This window comes from Podarcis tiliguerta (assembly GCF_965153285.1).
Source record: "Podarcis tiliguerta genome assembly, chromosome: 1".
In the NCBI taxonomy this organism is placed as follows: Eukaryota; Metazoa; Chordata; class Lepidosauria; order Squamata; family Lacertidae; genus Podarcis; species Podarcis tiliguerta.
The window spans coordinates 111,836,851-111,851,674 of NC_139534.1; the positions used below are offsets into that span (position 1 = coordinate 111,836,851).

At 41.4% G+C, this 14,824-nt stretch overlaps 1 protein-coding gene across 2 annotated transcripts in view; it reads right to left on the bottom strand.

The window, feature by feature from the left end:
• Window positions 1–327: 327 nt before the first annotated feature.
• The window catches only part of EFCAB11 (EF-hand calcium binding domain 11), a 53,958-nt gene continuing 39,461 nt past the window's right edge, over window positions 328–14,824 (bottom strand). The window contains exons 6-7 of one of the 2 annotated variants that reach the window (XM_083440476.1): window positions 1,635–1,741; window positions 328–630 (exon numbers count right to left, since the gene is read on the bottom strand). In XM_083440476.1, the coding sequence (XP_083296602.1) occupies window positions 1,663–1,741 (79 nt within the window). In that variant the 3' untranslated portion in view covers window positions 328–630; window positions 1,635–1,662. The remainder of the gene's footprint in view (window positions 631–1,634; window positions 1,742–14,824) is intronic. The other variant, XM_083440475.1, reaches the window with a different exon arrangement.

The following is a 14,824-nucleotide window of genomic DNA, read 5'->3' on the forward strand; positions in this document are numbered from 1 at the left end:
TAAATAAAAACCTAGATAGATAATTCCACAGACCCCCTTCCTGAGTTGCATGTGGTTATTCTATATCAGGGGCGCACAAACTGCAGCCCTCCAGATGTTTCTGGACTAAAACTCACATCTTCACTGATCACTGGCTAGGCTGGCTGGAGCTGATGGGAGTTGTAGTCCAGCAACATCTGGAGGGCTGCAGGTTGTGCACCCCTGTTCTATATAGATGGATTCATTCACAGTATAAAAAACTGCCCCTTTTCACTTCCAAACAAATCAGCTTTATCAGCTGGCTTTGCTCATATTAACAATATTCATGAAGAGGAAAATCAGCAAATGTAAAGGAAGCAGAAGTCAAAAAACAATTTATTGGAAAAACAGAATATATGTTTAAAGACACAATACATTCCATAGAAGGTTCAAAAGACAGCTTGTTCATGGCAGCATATCTACCTTGATTTGTTTAAAAAAGATTCTGAAGGAAAATGTTTTGTAGATTTTAGAAAACCTTGGCTATGGAGTTTTTTCTTTGGCTGCTTTCATTAGATGAGAGGAAGCGCTGACAAATTATCCTGTCCATAGTTCATTGCCGATTCAAAGTCTTTGAAGCTAATATGGCCATCAGAATCCTGATCAACTTCCCTACAAAAGAAAAACATTGACACTTAGAACTATCACTACACCATTCTTTCTTATTGTGGATCTCTGGTTATACATGGTGAAGGCAAAGGCAACAACATCTGACTATGCCATCCGTTTTGTGGAAAGTTAATATGGCTTCCATAACAAGGAACCTAGAACTATTAAGAGTGTGCTATGCTGTATGCATTTGCCAACACACCTGCTCCTTACTAAACTCTTTATCTACCAGGGAGCCAGACCAGGGTATAAAACAGGGATGGCAACCTGTGGCCCTATGTTGTTTGGTCTCCACCAGCATGACCAATAATTAGGGAGGAAGGGAGCTGTAGCCCAGCAACTTCTGCAGAGCCACAGAACAGCCATTCCTCATATAAAAATGGAAGCAGGGTAGCGATACCGTTCCAATATCCCACCTATTTTGGCATGCTTTGATGTCACATGAGAGGAAAAACAAAGTTGCTGTCAGTCTCTTGCTCTTAAGGATATTCCTCAGAGGTACTATCACAAAGGAGCTCATCATAAGGAGCAGCATTCTGGCCTTATAAAAGCCGCCCTCTAGTTCCTTCATCCATTTTCAGTCCATGGACTGTTTAGGAGATATTGGTCAGGCACATTCCCAAAGGGGACTACTGTGACTAATTGAAAAGAGTATCTTAAATTATCAGATTCCCCAGGATAATACTAAACAGGATGCTTGTTCTTCACCTGGATAAGAATATGCTAATGAAAAGCTCAGACATTTTCTCTAAAAACATTTCAGCATGGCAAGAATGAAATCAAACAGGCTTTCAGAACAGACCCTTTTCTGAATAGTTTTCATATAACAAGTTTTTAACTCTTGCTGTGGAGCCTGATCAAACCTTTGACATTTTCTCCAAATATGTGTGACTGAACTGACTGTTAAGTTTCCACAAGCTCACTTAAGGTAATCATTTAACATGCTTCAACAACTGTTTTGCAGTTAAAAAAAAACCTTGGTCAAAGTACAGTTAAAGCATTCTCACTCTTCTGAATGTTCAATGGACGGCATTTTCAATCCATATTGAAGCACTTGAGTCCAAAAGAAAGGCGAGAATCAATAAGAGGCTGTAATAATGGACGCTTCCATGTGCTTTAGAAGAGTGGCAAATAAAAGACAGTTTCAACTACTTAACACAATAGTTAAACAGTTGGCTAATCCATATTAAATGATACTGTGGTTTAAGGTGTAGAGTGGCAATTCAACATCTCCTTAGTGATTGTGAATCAGGTTATTTATACAAAGCAAGGCTGGGCTCATTTTTTCTGTTGAGAACTGTATTCCCTCTGTAATGCGTTGAGGTAGTGGAAGGATTGAGGACAATTGGAGCCAGAGGCAAAACTGTCCTGGGTTAACTAGTCCAGAATAAAGAGGGCCTTGCTTCAATCTTTAGCATGATTAGAATTCCCAGTTCTATGCAGATCTACTTAGAGGTAAGCCCCCTGGAGTCATGCTCAGAGGATTTTATTTTATTTGGTACCACATACCAATAAAGCTACTATTCTAGAATGCCAACAAAAGCAATTCCTTTCTGACTTTAGTGTGCTACACCATAACAGAGTAAATGATATTCAGTTTGATTATACAGTGGTACCTCTGGTTACGAACTTAATTCGTTCCGGAGGTCCATTCTTAACCTGAAATTGTTCTTAACCTGAGGTACGACTTTAGCTAATGGGGCCTCCCGCTGCCGCCGTGCCGCCACCACGCCATTTCTGTCCTCATCCTGAGGTATAGTTCTTAACCCGAGGTACTGCTGCTGGGTTAGCGGAGTCTGTAACCCGAAGTGTGTGTGACCTGAGGTACCACTGTACATTGTTTGTAACGATTCATCTGACCAAGGTCTAACATTTTTTATTTATCATACTCAATCAAATAAAGTTAATAATGAAAAAGAGTTTTAGGGTGCAAAAATATGCTCAGGAGCCCCTGAATAAGGTGCCATAGGATTTGATGGAAGCCCTGCCATGCCAGCAGTATGTGAAATTTGCTACTGCCATGACAGATATACTGGTGGAGCTGATCTGCTGAAGATATGCCAGGGGTGTGATTAAAACAGGGAGGAGGCATGGGTGGCACAGGGATGGCACGCACGGAATGCATTTATGCAGTATCTAATACTAATACTAATAATTTATTTCATGTTCTCTACCCATCTGACAGGGCTGCCCCAGCCACTCCGGGCACTTTCCAACAGAATATAAAAGAACACAACCAAACATCAAACATTAAAAGCTTCCTGAAAGAGGACTGCCTTCAGATATCTGCAAAAAGTAATGTAATTGTTTATCTCTTTAGACATCTGATGGGAGGGCATTCCACAAGGAGGGCACAACTACCAAGAAGGCCTTCTGCCTGGTTCCCGGTAACATCACTTCTCACAATAAGGGAACTGCCAGAAGGCCCTTGGAGCTGGACCTCCAAGTCTGGGCTGAACGATGGGGGTCGGGGTGCTCCTGGTATATACAGGGCTATGCACCTTCAATCAATGGTTGTATCTCCATTGACTGCACATTTACATCAGCTCCAAACTATCAGTTGATAATTGCATGCTCCAGGTTATTTCATGTGAGGAGAAGCAATCTTTGAGGTATTGGTGTCCTGAGCTGTACAGATATGGTGCAAGTCAGCATCTGCCATTTTAAAATTCCAAAACAGTGAGATCGTAACTCGTAAGACAGAACATGCAGCATATATCTCTATTTCCTTGTCACACACAGTGATAGTGGGGGAACAGTGTCTCCTCCACACAAGGGGTTTAGTTGTGGAAATTCATCCCCAGAAACAGGTAAACACCCTACAAACCATCAATCGCCCCTGCTGGCCAAACGCAGTGCTTTTGCCTTGTAATATTCCTGGATGCATCATAAAAGTGAAAAGTCATAATGAAGGCAACACCTCCATCTTAACTCACACTTGTAGCTTATGAAACACTTACCTTTTTGATTCAATAAACAAAATATACAAATTTGTAGTCTAGAGTAACTACATTTTAGAGTACATTATTCATTAACTTTCTACACTGGAAAAACCTAAGTGTAGATTTTGTTGCATTTGGTACCTAAGGCTGATCTTTTACTGGAACTGTAGAAGTAATTAGTATCACAACTTAACTCACTGTAGAATATAAATTACCCTCTTATTAAATTAGATAATTAAGGTCTCCTAAAGCTGGTTAAGTTCCCTCCCACATCTGTGGTAAGGAACCTCTCCAGCTGGAATATTTTAAATCTCAATGTACTGTACAAGTAGATACTTGAAAAAGGAAGATATTCAGTGTGTTGCCTGCAGTGTTGCTCTTAAAAAAGAAGTTCTGCACACTCCAAATATGCCTCCCATGAACAGTACAAACCTACTGAGATGCAGAGCCATGATAGCATCTCTCATCAGGATGCTGCTTTGCCACACTGCAGCATCATGGTTAGACCATTCATTCCAAAGGGAGATGCTTCTATACCTCTCAAAGTAGCACTCAAGTGACTTGTTCACCTTGAGACCACAGAATGAAAGGCCTGCTCACCATGCAGCATGCCCAGTATGCCCTGAGATGAATGCGGAGCCAAGAGCAGTGGGAGACTGCTCAAAAAGGAAGCTCTGCATTCCTGTGATGTCCTACCAATGTGTTGTCCAATGGCAAAATAAATTCCATGTCAGAGGTCCATGTAGCCAACCAGAAATTTACCAACACACTAGTTCCACCTCCCTAATGACTATGAATTTACATTACAAAAGGTGTGGCCAATTCAGACTACCGAGCTATTGTAGAAAAGAGCTTAACTGGAGAATGTGCATTTAAGGACAATACAGTGGAAAGCTATCCATTCAGGGTCAACTGAAGAGGTTAGTGTAAGAACATAAAAAGAGGCTGCTGGATCAGGCCAATGGCCAACCAAATGTCTGTGGGAAACCAGCAAGCAGGTTTTGAGCACTAAAGCCCTCTCCCCTCTTCTGGTTTCCAGTAACTGGTATTCAGAAGCATTGCTGCCTCCAACTGAGGACAGCCACCATGGTTAGCACCTTCCCCTCCATGAATTTTCACCTTTAATTCATCCCAGTTGGTAGCCATGACTGTCCCCCTATGGGAACTGGTCCCATAATGTAACTATGCGCTGCATGAGGAAGTACTTTCTTTTATCTCTCCTGAATCTTCCAATGTTCAGCTTCATTGGATGTCTATTAACTCCCAAAACATGCTAGGAGGCCCTGTTGAGCTACATCAGAAGATGGGGTTTGACACAAGGATCAACCAAAATGTTTGCAAAATAACCCTGCCCTCTCTGTGTTAGCTCAGCCCTGATTTTAATTAGAGGAGCTTTACACTTGGTATACTGTTTAGAAGGGTAGGGACTGCTAGATTAAAGATACCTAGCTGCAGATATACTATATAGGACGTAGCTCAGTCAGTAGAGCATGAGACTCTTAGGCTGGATCGACATTGATCTGTAAAAACGTCATTAAATATAATGCTATATAACTCTCAGTGCAATTTTCCATTACTGAAGGCTCACTGCTCTATAGCGCCCTCTAGTGTCACATTTTAATAACACATTTTAAATGTTATAGACAACCAGTGTAGATCCGTTCTTAATCTCAGGATTGTGGGTTCAACCCCCACATTGGGCAAGAGATTCCTGCATTGGTGGGGGTTGAACAAGATGACCCCTGTGGTCTCTTCCAACTCTACAATTCTATGATACTATGATCCTAGATTGCATGAGCAAAATATTCCTTGAATTAGACATGTTGCCCTGCTTCACGTAATGCTAAACTTTTATGTGTGCTATCTGGCTTCTCCCCTCCCTCCTCTCTCTAGTACAGCTGCAAGGAAGAGATCCCAAGCCTGAAGTGGAAACTCTGATATGTCTTCACTATGGTTTATTTGAACAAGCCAGGATCATAAACCACAGTCTAAAGTTCACATGTTTGGACAAAATATACAAAAACTAACCAGAGTCTGTCGCTGTTTGGACATAACAAGAAGCCATGGGCTAGTGGAAAACAGAAGCAACTTCTCAGAGCAACACCTGAGAAGGCTGTGTGGCCCAAGGCTTATTCACATGGTACCAAATCACAATTTAGTGTTACACACAAATGCCGTCAACATATATCATTCTAATATAATTTATGTACTAGCTAAATGCAAGGACAGTCGGTTGATTATTAGTACTCATGACAGACAAAGTTCTATCTCTGTATCCAGTGTGCTCAAGGATTCTATGATAAAATAGGCGAACAAACCAGGATAGGTAGCACCACTTTGTTCCAGATTGTGAACCTCCTTTGGGCTTCCAATCATCTAATGTTTGATTCCACGTTTCTAAATTACATGGGAAGATTCCTTTTGTTACTAAAGTGTAGAAATTGTATATTTGATCGTCAGACTCCTCACACTAGACATACTACTGTTGGAAAGTTATACTGTGCCTATTTTGGTATTACAGCACACACTATTTCCCAGAATGTTAGGAATGGAAGTGAATTTTAAAAGGTCATCTAATCTATTTCTACTGCCCTTTTCCAATTGGAAGAGTAGGTTGACAAATGTGCAATCCTTTTGTCCTTATGTGGTGGGGATATATTTATACTGGCCACTATTACTATTTCTCCAGAAACATACTGATATCCCTTTTAGACTCTCTGCAGACAATGAAGTGCCCCCTGTAAGGAACACAGCAATGTCATATGTTTAATTACAGACACTCAGCTGATGGCTTGTCACACTCTGGGATTAATAATGACTTTCACTTGCCCGTGTGGTCTTAAAACAGGTGAATGTTTCTCCTGGGAAATCGAGAATGTTTCTCCAGTGTCTTTGTATTGACAGTTATTCCAGACTTCATGCTGCCATTTATAATGGTGCACATGAAAGCAGAATTAAGAATATAACTTTGGATCAATGATTACCTACAGTCGATGGGTCTCATAAATTCTTTGTCTCCCAACACTGACCCTTATTGTACAAAGATGCAAGACAGGTTTCTTTTTTTAAAAAAAAAGTTATCCTGGTGCCACCATCCAATTCAGATAATATTTTCACCAATACAGAACAAACAACTCGTGTTGCAAACTTAACACAACAACACAAGCAACACGAAGACCAGTATACTAGATAGCACTGTAGTTCTTATTGCATAATATACATTATTTTGTATAACTAAAACAAAATGTGTACACTTGTAAATTCTCTAATATATTTGAAAACAAATGAACACACGTTTGTCAATCTTTGAAAGTCCGTAAAAGTATAGTAAGTCTATGGTTGAAACCAAGTAACAGATGCTATCCTGTGGGCTGAGCGGTAAAACTTTTTAGGCATTCATGGGGCCAAAGTAGTAAGTGAATAACAACGTAGGACAGTGATCCCGGATAAAATGACTTTCACTGGAATCTTCTTCAGCACAACTACAAAAGAATTCAAATATGAAACAATGGCCTGTGTACATGAAAGCTATATAAACTTCACACATTACAATCCATATGCTATAACTACAACAAGGAGGACAAAGGTACATACCCCATAGATTAGAAAAATGCACAAGGAGCAGTGGTCATGAGGATATGTAACCACCGCTACTAGTTGCATGAAACCTGAAGCATAAGTAACCATTCCCAGGTGGCACTCATTACAGGGAGACTGAATTGCGGTAATTGAATTTAAAGGTACAGAGCAATATAACAGCAATAGAAAAACATCAAATAAAACGGACTTTCAAGTTCAGATAATGTTTTCAAGCAGTTAGGGAGGTCTCTTTCTAAACAATTGGGCTGTATCCAATGCTACACTGATAAAATGGACTTTTGTGTGCACAGGAATGTGTCCTTTTCCTCTCTTGTCCTCTCTACTGGCGATATCCAATGCTAGACATGGTCTAAGTAGACACATTAAGACTAATGGATCTTAGTAGAAGAAATCCATTGATTTCAATGGAACTGCTCAGACTATGACTGGCATTAGGTCATATTAACCCATCCTATGGGCTGATAAACCAAACAATATTGGCTTGCTTACACGCTTCCTATCTGGTAAGTTAGAGTACCGAAACAACAGTCTCATGAATAATGTCTACTGATATAGCCACACTCTTCAAAAATTCCACTATCTTTAAGGATTAGAAACCATATCTTTCAAAGAACACAAAGGAAAAATCAGCTGCATTGTTCTCTTCAAATCTTAACATCCATATAATTGCCATATTAAGTCAGAAGTCTCGCAAGGCAAAAAAAATCCTAAGAATCTAAGAAGAGCTCTTCTGAGCAGGTCAAAGGTCTATCTAGATCAGCATCCTTTCCTCACAGTGGCTAACCAAATGACTGTGGGAAGCCTGAAAGCAGGACCCTCAGGAGTAAAGGTGCTCTCCCCATGTGTGATGCCTGATATCCAACAGAATACACTCTCTGACAGCAGGTAGAACAGGACCATCATGGCTAGAAGCCACAGACAGCTTTACCTTCCATTACTTTGTTGAACCCTCTTTTAAAACCATCCAAATTGCCTGGCATCACTACATCTTGTGGGAGAGAATTCCATAGTGTAACCCTGCACTGTATGAAGAAATACTTCCATGTGTGCTGGATCATACAACTTTCAGCTTCCTCAAATGGCCCCAAGTTCTAGAATTATTCCATCTCCCTGTGCACTTTCTGTACACCATGTATACTTGTATATATCTCCATCATGTCACCTTTTACTTGCCATTTATCTAGTTCTAGCCCTCCCCTATTTAAATAACCATAGACAACTCCTCTGTCATCCCTGCCACGGTCCGGTTCACAGGCGATCAAAGTCCTGGGTGGGGACGTCGGGACCGGGGGCAAGATGGCGGGGTGGGAGCAGGAGCGGGAGTCCAGAAGCCAGGAGCCAAGAGTCCAAGGGTCAGAGAGCTGGGAGTCAAGGATCAGGAAGCAAAAAGTCACGAAGTCAGGGGTCCGAGGATCAAGAAGCAAGGAGTCAAACACAGCAAGACAGGGAACGTGTTGCTGTGACAAAGAGCTGAGGGGAAAATGCTGACCTTATATCCCTTCCCGGCTCTTGCCACCAGGTGCTGGGAGTTACCAATGGGCCTCACCTGTGTGGCCATGCCTTGCCTCTTCAGAACAAACTTAGGAAGGCCCCAATCCTGCAGAGTCCTAATGGTCACAGGGCCTAGCTCCTGTACACACACCTGACAATCCCTGGGGGAATTCTTCCAAACTAGATGCTTCTCACCTGCTCTCAGCCTTACCCCGGCAATCAGTTTAAAAGGTGTTCTGTCATAGTTTTGGTTTTAACCACCAACAATCTGGTTCCATCTTGGTTTAAGTAGAACCCAAACCTTTTGTACTGGCCTGGCTTGTTCGAAAACATCCCCAGTGCCTAACATATCCAACTCCCCACCATCTCATTCACATATTGAGACTATAAAGCTCTGCCTATCTGCATGTGGAACATTTCAGAGAAAGCCACTTTGAAGGTCCCGGCTTTCAACATATCCTACCTAGAGCTACATCTTCAAATTCTTTCTACCCAGTTAATATGCTTCAAGTTTTACATTCAGCCTCACTCCCCCCACTCCCGTTTCTGCTTCCCTTTACGTTATCTTCCACATTTTTAATCTGGAAAGAGAAAAGACTCTTTGGAGCAAAGGCTTTCCTTTGTCTAATGCTTGTTCGGCATCCATTACAACACCATTATTCTCTGCTGAAAGAAACGGTTTGGGACTGCTGTTAAGCAAATGACCACAACAAAAGACCATCCACATGATTATCTAAACACTCAAGATTTCTAATCATTTTCACTAATCTGTTGGGCAAGCAATATGAGCTGCCTGGAAGCTCCAAACTATGAATAATGTTTGGCTGGCATTAGAATTTAAAAAGCTAATGACATATAATTCCAGAGTAGAAACATTTAGATGGCTCAATTCTTGTGCTTAGCAACTGAGATGAGCAAGGCATGCTGGGAATGCATATGGAAATAACTCCTGCCAAGGCTGTACCCTGAGTGAGCTTTATTAACTACAAACCCTGAAATTTGGCACCCGCTCCAAACCAGTGTCAAAGTTTTGCAGTTGTTTTGCAGTGAAAACCCTGTGTTTTGCAGTGCCCTCTCCCCTGAGAAATTGATACATTAAGCCAGGGTTCATAGTTAACACCCAACACTCCAAACCAGTTCCAAAACCCCCATGTTCGGAGTGAATTGGACAATGTTGGGTTTGGCCCCCTGCCCCTAGTTTGAGTAACAATTACACAGCTTGGGAGCACTGTCAAACATTGGGTTTCCATTGCAAAACCCTGCAAAACTTTGGCACTGGTTTGGAAGGGATCCCAAATTATGAGGTTAGTAGTTAAAGAAGCTCCATGAGTAGATGGAAGGGTGCTAACCCCAAAATCTCCTCCCAGAAGGCTTTGCACCACTTAACTTGTCTTCCCCATGCTGCTTCTCCCTCTCTGAATTCTTGACTGTACCACTTCCTTTTTTGCACTTACCCAGTTCTCCCTTCCTCTTTTTCTTTCAGTTCCCTTTCACTTTTATTCATCAATAGCTCATTCCTGTAGCCATGTTGGTAAGATAACCATCATATATGATCAGGGTCAGGTTAAAGTCTTAGTAGGCCCTCGGCATCTCATAATCACAGCCCCCCCCAACAGATCTATAAATATTTACATCGCATATTTCCCATAATCGAAGATCTATACACGAGACTGCTATTCAGTGCCTAGTTACAGTTTCCAGCACAGTCTGTGAGAGAAGAGACATGTGATTGTTTACCTCTGTGAACAAGTTAAAAGACAAGGAGATACTTTGTGGGGCTTAGAGATAAAAAGACAAAATGAATAAATCTCAGGCTGTCTGTGTATGAATATGAGATGAGGTACAAATGTAAGAGAAATTAAATTCAGTCCACATTTTAAAACTTACATAAATCAAACTCCTCAAATCAATACATGAACCAAAACACAGTCCTCTTCCAAAATTCACAGTTCTCTAACTTTTGCAATGCAGTTCTCCAGCCAAGTAATATGTACAAAAACACATATACTTAGGTAAAGTGCGCTTATAAAAAAAATCATATATTGCATTAGTGAGCGTCACATACAAAAATGCATTGTATTAGGGAAAATTGCTTTGCTAAAATGGGTATATTAGGCAAAGGTGCATATAAACATGTGTCACTGCAGGCACTAAAATGATGGTGAATTCTCATGAGGGCTTTCTAAAAACTGGAAACTGATGTGGAAATATAGAGAACTGAACGTAAGATTGGAAAAATAAGAAACCAACCATGACAGATTTGTCCAGCCCTAAGATGAAAGGGCAGAGCTTTTTGATAATTTTTATTTTTTTTCATGAGGTGCTTGTTTCATGAAGACAGAAATCAATGACAGCCGACTGTGCTTACAGTCCTAATGCCAGCCATGCAATCATGCCAATGTGCAGGCCTTCTCTGTAGATGTGTATCTACAGATAGACAGGTATCCCCCCATCAGCGTAGGTCCCCTTAACTCTCTCTTTCATTCTTTATCGTTCTTCCCTCCAAATCTCTATCTAGGCATTTCCCTTAAAATCATTCAACCCTAGCTCCCTCCCCTGCCTTGCCCAATTTTTATTTGGCATACTAGACCCCCACTCCTATTTCTCTTTCTCATGTTCTGCATTTGGCTTCCTCTTCCCACCAAAGTATCAATCCAGGTCTTGCCCCAACCCCAAATATTGGTGCTTGGAAACCTTATCTCCGCCTTAGCCCAGTGCATGGCCCTTTGGAAATCTAAACAATGGTTGCTTCTCCTCCAGCTGTTCTAAATAGCTAGTAACTGAGTCCATCCCATGACACTGTGAATACTTTTGTATAGTAAAAGCAAACATGAACAAAATAATGGCAAAAGGACTTCTACCATCCAACTACCAAGAGACTACACAATGTAAACAACTGAGAATCCATTTTTTAATAAAAAGTTGGCATGGATATTAATGACACACATTTGAGTGCCAGTGATAATTTCTGCACACAGCCCTTCTATTCTGTAATGGACAAGCTTATCATTGAGAAGAAGAGAGAGAGAGAGAGAGAGAGAGAGAGAGAGAGAGAGCAACATACGCCACACTAAAGGAAAAGCTTAGTTTTTGTGTGGATAGGTCTAGTGGTGAAGTGGCCTCTAGAACAAGGGCATTAATAGACACGTAGCCATCTGTAATGGTTCTAGGGATTGCTTGTGCATAAGTTGCCTTTACTCCTGGCTAGGTTGCATGGTTGAACCCTTTCTGTCAGGACAGCCTCAAGTTCCGTGGCTGCCTCAGTCGCTGGCAGAATCCGTCAGTGGGCGTTTCTTAAACCGCTTCCAGCATAGAAGCTGTTTGACGCCCAGTCTCCTCCCCTGTTGCCTGCGCGAAAGTTTTCTGCGCAAGGTGGGTGTGGGCAACGGAGTAATCGTACCCTCTCCACTGGTCTCCTGCAAAGAGTCCTGGAGCCACCTCTCCGATTCCTCCATCTCCTCCCCTTTCCCATTGGTGTTACGCTGATTACATTCCCCAGCGGATGGGCTATCCCTCCTTCTACTAGGACCCTCTCCACCATCGTCCAGGAGCCTCCTCTCCATCTCCCGCTCCAATGGCAGTTCCCTGACACCATCAGATCTCGAACACGCATTCACAGATGCATTTTTATTACTTTTCTCTATGTATGCAGGCAAGCAGGTAATCTCTGGCTGAAATTGTTTTTGCACAAATAATGGACAAGATGCTGACAAGCTTTCCAAATGTCAACATTGCTTTTAGAATGCATCTTGCTATTTTTGGAAGAGGCTGTGAATGGTAGCACCCCTTTTCAAAGTTGAAATGTATGAACAACTGTCTTAGGGCAACCCTAGACAGAAACAAATACCTTCACTTGCTCTACTTTCATGGATATGGGAAATAGAACTGGCCCAAAAAGCTTTTTTATAATAGCAACTGTACAGTCAGATATTGGAAAGTTATGAAAAAAATCATGTCGTCATGTGTTTCAATAGGAATCCAAACTGCTACTGCAGTACAGGCAGAAGTGCCGTACTGATTGAGCATAGAGAGTAAAGATGAGACTTCATGCATTGAGTCCCTGCTGAGGATGAAATGACCCACCAATTGAAGATTCGAGGATGACAGCTTCTGCAGGAAACTGCCTTTTCCTTTAATAAATCAGTCAGTCCTTTCTTCTTCTAATGCTTGTTACTTTGTTGATCAGCTTCCTGCAGCGTGCTGCAGTTTAGGTAGCAACATGTGTATTAATTTCACTTCTTAGAAGACACAGACGTTAAGAAAACCTAGCTAAATACTTAATAAATATAGAAGAATCGTAAAGAGGATTACTGTAGTTTTGTCAACTAAAATAGTACAGATCTGATAGGATTACTTGCAGTCAAAATCCCTATTTTGAGTGATGGAGCCCTTAAGGAACCATTTAAGTTGTCATAATATCATCAAGATCTGTAGGTACTTACCCCCTGAAATAGTGTGGAGTGCTCTCCGGTTTTTTAGATGATGGGATTAAATCACAAACTAGTTTAAAATGATGGGATTAAATATAAAAGGCAATACATTGTGGTAAGAAAATTGAAGGATTCAAAAACTGAACAGGAATGACTTCTTTTTTAAACCTGATGCTGCTTTCTTTCTATTGTGACAGCAGTATTCCAACAATATATTTAAGGAAACTCAATGTCTGAATTATTTTGGGCAACTAATAAAACAAGGTGTCTAGCGGGTTTTCCGTCTTGTGAGGCATTCGTCTTGCGGGGCACCACTGTAAGTGCAAAACATGGCACACAAAATATGTTTTCAGTCACTTTTCATGATTAAAAGGAGTGCTATTTTTCTAGAAAAAGAGATGCTGGAACTCACCAAGAACTTCTCCCTCGTTCTCTTAGAAGAGCAATGTTGCCCATTTGAGAGGTGCCAGAATTGAGTTCCGGTGAGTTTTGGTTGAAAAAAAGCCCTGACTCAAGGGACTGACTTCAATAGGGAGTTCTCTTTCTTCAGACAGATGCAGTCTAAGGTCAGATATGGAGCGCAGGAGGAAGGTGAGGAAATGATGGTAAACTGGTTCTGTAGGAACGAAGCCCCTCTCACCGGTATCAGTAGAAATATCATGCAGCGGGTGCACATGAGACGAAGACCAGCAGCAAAACACAATAGAGTCAGCATAAAACTTCTCGGAGACATCCCAGAAGGGTCAAAAGTTAGTGGTACCAACTCAAGTGGGAATGAGCATCATGTGAATCACAAGGAAGCAAGAAGTGATAATACTGGGGGGGACGGGGGACGGCACACCTGCTAATGTGAATCAGTTCCTGGTTGTCTTCAGCTAACTTTTAGAACATAGGAATCTGAGCCAAGCCACTGGTCCATTAACTTCAGTATTGCCTCCACTGTCTGGCAGCAATTCTCCAGGGTTTCAGGCAAGGGTCTTTCTCGTCCTGTCCTGGAAATGCAAGGGTTGAACCTGCAAAGTATGCCCTCCACCACGAATTATAAACCTTCTGGCTTCCTGTGGTATCTGAGCAGAAGGTGAGTCAGCCACTTAGTACTAGTATGCGTTAGTAGTACAAGCTGCTTGTTATTGACCCAAACATTCTGATGTCAGAGAGAGCCGCATGCAAATTGATTGGTTCTGGGAATGTGAGAAAACCTTTTGATTTTGACTGTAATCTATGGGCAATAAGCAGCATAGAACATATTAGCATACTGCAAATGGTACCCGCACAGGTGTTGAAAACTCATGGAGACTATCAGCCAAGAGACATGACTTAGGAGAGGATTGTTATGGCTATCAAGCAAATAACATTTCAGTTCTGAGATTAGCTAAATGATTTGTGTTGTAAAGCAGTTTAAAGCATGTGATCTTGCTACAAAACAGTGAATGGAGCAGGTGTATGTGTGTTACACGTACAGGCAGAGAATTCTGTAAATGATATTATCTCCTGACAGTTCATGTCATTATTAGAAAAAAGTAACTTGAGTACAATTTGCATCCTACAGAGCTAGCCAGCTAGTGTTTGAAGTGAAATTCCTATTATTCAATTCCTGAGTGAACCAATTTCCTTACTTTATGCCTACATATTGTGAGTGCACTTCAATTATTCTGAAAGATACTATTAGCAGCAGTGTAAATAAAAAAGCTTGAAATTTCCCCTGCAGCACATGTCCCTATTAGACTGAAGTAC